This window comes from Temnothorax curvispinosus, unplaced genomic scaffold (genome assembly GCF_003070985.1).
Source record: "Temnothorax curvispinosus isolate PA1 unplaced genomic scaffold, ASM307098v1 QBEX01008831.1, whole genome shotgun sequence".
Classification (NCBI taxonomy): Eukaryota; Metazoa; Arthropoda; class Insecta; order Hymenoptera; family Formicidae; genus Temnothorax; species Temnothorax curvispinosus.
This window is the reverse complement of record NW_020218611.1, coordinates 1-6090: the sequence shown is the minus strand read 5'-3', so window position 1 is coordinate 6090 and position 6090 is coordinate 1. Positions and strand designations below refer to the sequence as shown.

The following is a 6090-nucleotide window of genomic DNA, read 5'->3' as shown; positions in this document are numbered from 1 at the left end:
CTTCGAACTCCGGCTTCCCATAGCCCGCCGAAATGCGGGGCTGCTGGAGGGATGAAGTGCCACGTAACTTGATCGGAGGCGGTTCGATTTAAGAAGTTCGGATCGCGTAGGGCCGCGCGAAACGCTCCTTGAATTTCGCGGTCCGCGCCGACGAATGTTGTTCCGTTGTCGGAGTAGATTGACGCGGGGAGGCCTCGTCGGGCGCAGAACCGTGAATATGCTCCTAAGAACGCGGGAGTCGAGTAGCCGTCTACTATCTCGAGGTGCACGGCGCGCGTGGCCATGCAAATGAAGATTGCGATATACGCCTTATGAGATGAGACCCCACGCCCGGACATCGGGCGCACACGCATTGGGCCTGCGTAATCTAGACCGCAATGCTGAAACGCGCGCGCGGAAGGGGAGACTCTCACGTGAGGCAGTTGTCCCATTATCGGAGTGGGAATTGCCGCCTTTTCGCGGGCGCATATTACGCATCGGTGAATTACGGCCTTTACTATATTTCGCGCGCGCAAAATCCACACGTTCCGGCGTAATGTAGCGAGTGTGAGCTGCGTGCCGGCGTGAAGCGACCTTACGTGCGCGTGCTGGACTAACAAAAGGACCAGAGGGTGAGAGGAGAGTATGATGGGGTGTTTCGCGGTTAGTGGTAGCGGAGCGTGGGCTAACCGCCCGCCTACGCGAATTAATTTATCTTCCCCGATAAAGGGATTGAGCGATATGAGTGCGCTTTTCGACGAGATCGTCTTTTGGCTCAAGAGCGCTTCTCGTTCACCGGGAAATTCTTCCTCTTGGATTCGTCTGAGCCAAAAGTCTCGTGCCAATCGGCACTCATCCGCGGAGAGAGCGAGCGGACTCGTCTCGTTGACGTTAGTTTTGATACGGCGAGTTCGGGATGCGAACCGAAGGATATAAGCGGTGATTCGAATTAATTTCGGCCACGACGAGTATCGCGCCGCTAAATCCCACTTTTCGACCGGCTTTACTATGTGCGCGGTGACGCGCGAATTTTGTTCGAGTGTCGTATCGTGAGACGACGGTTCACGTTGAGCGGGCCACTCAATCGTAGGACGTCTCAGCCACGAAGGCCCCTGCCACCACAAATGGTGGGACGCCAGATGGCATCCAAGAATGCCGCGAGAAGCGCAGTCGGCCGGATTATCTTCGGTTGGCACGTGTCTCCAGGTAGCGAACGGGACGCGGGGTTGTATCTCTGAGACGCGATTAGCAACGAAAGTTTTCCACTTCGAAGGGTGTTGAGTCACCCATGCTAGCACGACGAGAGCGTCCGTCCAGCAGAAGCAAGGTACGGTAGTTAGTTGTAGCGAGGATCGCACGAATTCTAGCAGCCGAGCCAATAGAACGGCAGCAGATAATTCCAACCGAGGAATACTTAAGGATTTGATCGGAGCGACCTTTGACTTGGCGATGAGCAGCCTGGAAGTGGTCTCGCCTGTCACGGAGGTGACGCGAATATAAACTGCGGCCGCGAACGCGGTGGTGGAGGCGTCGCAGAAGCCGTGAAGTTCGCAGTTTGCCGTGTCGGAACCGTATCGTACCCAACGGTCTACGTGAAGACCATTGATCGTCGCCAGGGATGCGTGAGTCGTCTTCCACTGCGCGAGAAGATCGTCCGCGATGGCTTCGTCCCAGTCCATTTTGGCCTGCCAGAGTTGTTGCAAAAAGATCTTTGCGTTTACAGTCACGGGCGTGACCCACCCTAGCGGGTCAAAGATTTTCGCTACCAAGGATAGAATGGATCTTTTGGTCTTTGGAATGGACGGAGGGAGCGAAACGTCGAATTGGAACACGTCGAGGGCAGGCTTCCAGCTTATTCCGAGCACTTTCAGTTGCTCATCGGCTTGCAATGTTTTTGAACACGCTAATCCGTGATTTTCGACGTCAATGTCGGCCAGAAGTTGCGGAGAATTGCTCGCCCACTTACGTAATTCGAACCGCCCCCGACTCAGTAACGCGCATACTTGATCGCGCGTCTGACGAAGTAGCAGTATATCGTCTGCTCCGAAAAGAAAGTCGTCTATATATCGGCCCTTTCGAATCACCGGAACCGCCAACGGAAATGAGCCTCCCTCGTCCCGAACTAGTTGTTCCAGAACGCGAAGCGCATCATGAGGAGCGTTAACCGTTCCGTACGTTAGGACTAACAAAATGAACGCGATGATGGTTCGAGATTCGCGATCGAACCATAGGATTCGCTGATAGTTGACGTCACGAGGATCGATTTCGATTTGACGATACATTTTTGTAATGTCGGCGGAGTACACGTATCGAGGTAGCATCCATCTTAGTAGAATTGCAGCTAAATCGGTCTGCAACTTTTGCCCGGTTAGCAAGTGGTCATTCAGCGACGTGCCGTTGCTCGTCGGATTCGACGCGTTAAAAACGACCCGTAACCGAGTGGTGGTGCTACTTTCGCGAATCACGGGGTGATGCGGAATGTAAACGTGTTGAGATGACGCGTCTGCGTCGAGCGGTACACGCTTCATATGCCCGAGTCGCTCGTACTCCTCCATAAAGGCGCGGTATTCCGTCGCTACTCTCTCATCGGCGTTTAATCTCCTTTCAAGACCTCTCAACTGTCGCTCGGCCGAGTGATAAGAATTACTGATCTCGATTGGGGGACCGGTTTTGAACGGAAAGCGAATCACGTATCGTCCGTCGGAGCGTCGCCAATGAGTGGCGAGGAAGTGATCTTCGCATTGTTGCTCCTCTGGACTCAGTGGAATGGCGCGAGGGATTTCTTCGATTTCCCAGAAGCGTCGGAGTTCCTCGTCGAGAGATGGGGTGTTAGAACAGTGCTGAGCCGTGACTGTTCGAGGACGAGCTTGTGGGTCAGCCGCGGGGCCGGACAGCACCCAACCGAGAACGGTATTCTGCGCGAGGGGTTGACCGCGGGAGCCCTTTCGAATGCCGTCGAGTAGCAAATCGCCGTACAGGTCGGCACCGATGAGTATGTCAATGGGGTCCAAGTTCGTAGGATCCGGATCCGCGAGCGCGAGATCGGCTACATGGCTCCATTGGACGGGCGACGTTACGGGCGACGGAGTGTATTTCGTTAAGCTTGTCATGACAGACGCAGTGGTCTTCAACGCGAGGGAAGTTTGGCCGATCGGCGAGATCTGAATTTCGGCCGCGTATCGACATGTTCCGGCGTCGACGCCTCCGATTGCGGAGATTGAGACGGGCATTCTAACGCGACGCAATCTTAAGCCTTGCCTCAATCGTTCGGTGATAAAGGTCATTTCTGATCCTTGATCGAGAAGTGCTCGAACGACGCGAGTGCGATCGTTCGGAGATTCGGAGGGGAACCCGACTCTTACCCTTGCCGTCGCGAGCAACACGGGAGGCATCGACGACACTTTCGCGCTCGAGAATAATGTCGTGATGGGCGCGGCATCGTGGATCGATGCGGTCGCGACAGAAGTAGTTTCCGCGGCAGGCGTATCTTTCGCGGTAAAGGTATCTTTCGTGGAAGAAGTGTCCGAGTCGACGTGCAACATCGAATGATGTCTTTTGCGACATGTTCGGCACGAATATTTGCTTTGACATAGCTGTACGGCGTGTTTGTGGCTTAGGCAATTTACACAGCGATTCGCCTTTTTTACTGCCTCCAATCGTTGACTCGGATTCTTCTTCAGAAAGACTTGACATTTGTGTAGGAAGTGAGATGCTTTACAGAGCGGACACGAAATTGAAGAAGCTCCCGATGCTGTAGCGCTGGTCGCCTTCTGCGCGCGAGCTTGTTTGTCTACGTTCGCGGGATGCAATTCTTCGAGCGCGCGAGCACGAGAATCGAGGAATCGGTCGAGTTCGCTGAACGTTGGGATTCGCGCGTCATCCCCGCCTTTCAGTTTCCACGCTTTCCTAGTGGCGGGATCAAGCCTTTGCGTGACGCTATACATCAGCATGTCGCTGAGAATGTCGGAGTCGGATTGATCTAAATTCTTCAGCGACGTGATTGCGCGATTTGCTTCATCCCGAAGCTCGCTGAGTTCGCTCGCCGATTCGCGGGAAACGCTCGGCAGATTATATAACGCGGATACATGCATCTCGACTAATCGGCGCTTATTTTCGTACCTCGACTCAAGGGCCTTCCACGCAAGTTCAAAGTTATCCGCGGTTACTGGGATGCTTTGAATAGATTCAAGCGCCCGTCCGGCGAGGCTTGATGAGAGAAAATGCATTCGCGCAAATGCAGAAAGTTCGGGATTTTTAATGATAAGAGACGTAAAGCGATCGCGGAACGTCTCCCAATCTTCATATTTCCCTGAAAATGGCGGAATGTTGATGGGCGGCAGATGCGCCAGTGAGAATGAGGAGGCAGGCGGCCCATGACTGCACGCGGCGCTCGGAGCCTGGTTTGCTGTCAGAGGCGGCGGCGTTGGCGCGAGTGCCTCCAGATATTCGGCCATGTAATCCAACGTCGTCAAGTGGATGTCCTCGGCCTGATCGAACAGTTCGCTTTGAAAATAGTCGAACGTGCTTCTTTTCGCTTCCGGAATAACTTGCAAGAGGGCCGAGTGCACGCGAACGCATTGCGTCCAGACTTCTTGGAGCTAGCGATTCGCGCTCGGACCTTTGCAGCGGTGTAGTTATTCCTTCCGAGTTTTTTGAAGTTATCGAGCGCTCGAGTGATGGAGTGCATCAACACCTGCTGTTGAGCCAGGAGGTCGTTGATGGTAGCTGAGACTTCTGGCACGGCAGTCATGTTAACGGCTGAAGGGCTGCACTAAGTATCTCGATCCGGCTCGAAGGACCAATTTTATGTTCGGGCGCGCAATAAACGCGCCGAACGAATCGCCGAATCCGTTCCGCGAGAACGCGAGATAATTGCGAGTGGCTTTGTTCAGCCCTTTAACTATGAGACGACCGGGGTTTCAGTTAACCGCGGACTCGATCGCTTGTTAGGAAGTTGAGTGGAAGGCCCAAAAGACACAGCAATTGATTTATAATACATATAAACTTTATTCGATATAACAAAACGAAACTGACGAAACGCGAGATGTACAAAGAAATTAGTGCGAATGCACTCGGCGCGCTGTGACGTGTCGTATGCGTAGTTTTGAAATGCGATTTACATAAATGCGCAATGAACAGCGGTAAAAACGATAGACGGTATCGCGGATGCAATTGTCGCGGTGTGACGGAGTTGCGAAACGCGGTCTAACGTCCGATGCCTACAGAGACGCGGTAGGTACATACGGCAGGAAGCGAATTAAGCACCGGGGTCACGACAGCGAGAGGGCTCGCAACGAGACCGAGCGTGCTCGACCCCGCGGAATCGTGATCGTCGGTTTGGTAGGCTGGAATTCGGGGACACCTGAGAGTACTCAGTCGAGACTCGGAGCACCGGACCTCGTTTTATGTGTCGCCCTAGGAAGTTGGATAGGGTAGGCTTCGTCGAAGGCAGCAGAGAGCCGGAGATAAGACGAAGTCCCGGCTCCTGTCGGAGCGCCGGCTTATATACCGCGGCGCGGCGGGTTCGTTGGAAGGGAGGCCGGCGGTCGGGCGAGCCGCGTGGGAATGCTGACGCGCGCTCGCCTTCGGCGCGGCTCGGCTTTTTCCGGCGGTTCCGAACTTATCGAGCATTTCGCGTGAGAAGCAAACGAAACGTATATTGCAGTACATATAACGGTTTAAGATATAATTTTTACATTGCTAAATTGGGGGAATCCCCAACATACCGTCCGCCTCGAAACCTTCGTTTCGAAATCGCATGGCTGAACTAGCGCGTTGCTCGAGGCGGTCGCTAAGTTTGGGCGATTCGAATAAGTGCATAGGGCACGGTGTACGAAGTTACGCCGGCGTTTCGGCGTTTTCGATATCGATTGGTAATACGCAGATTTTTACAACGGGCCGCTTGAATTCGGACGTTGCGGTCTTTACTGTTACGACTCGTACGACATTATCGGAGCCTGCGTGACATTGGATTATGCGGCCTAACTCCCACTTGCACGGTGGTAGTAACGGGTTTTGAAGGAGTACGAGCTGTCCTACTCGGATTTGCTCCTTTCCAGATTTCCGCCACTTGGCTCTTTGCTGCAGCGTGTTGACGTAATCGGTTTGCCA

The 6090-nt window shown here is 53.9% G+C and overlaps 1 protein-coding gene across 1 annotated transcript; it reads right to left on the bottom strand.

The window, feature by feature from the left end:
• Positions 1–1265: 1265 nt before the first annotated feature.
• Positions 1266–4729, bottom strand: LOC112458359 (the record flags this gene model as incomplete). Its single annotated transcript, XM_025021959.1, has 2 exons — positions 4598–4729; positions 1266–4466 (listed from the first exon to the last, which is right to left on the bottom strand). Coding segments are annotated over exons 1-2 (3333 nt in total), but the record flags the coding sequence as incomplete, so codon positions are not given.
• Between the last annotated feature and the right edge of the window lie 1361 nt (positions 4730–6090).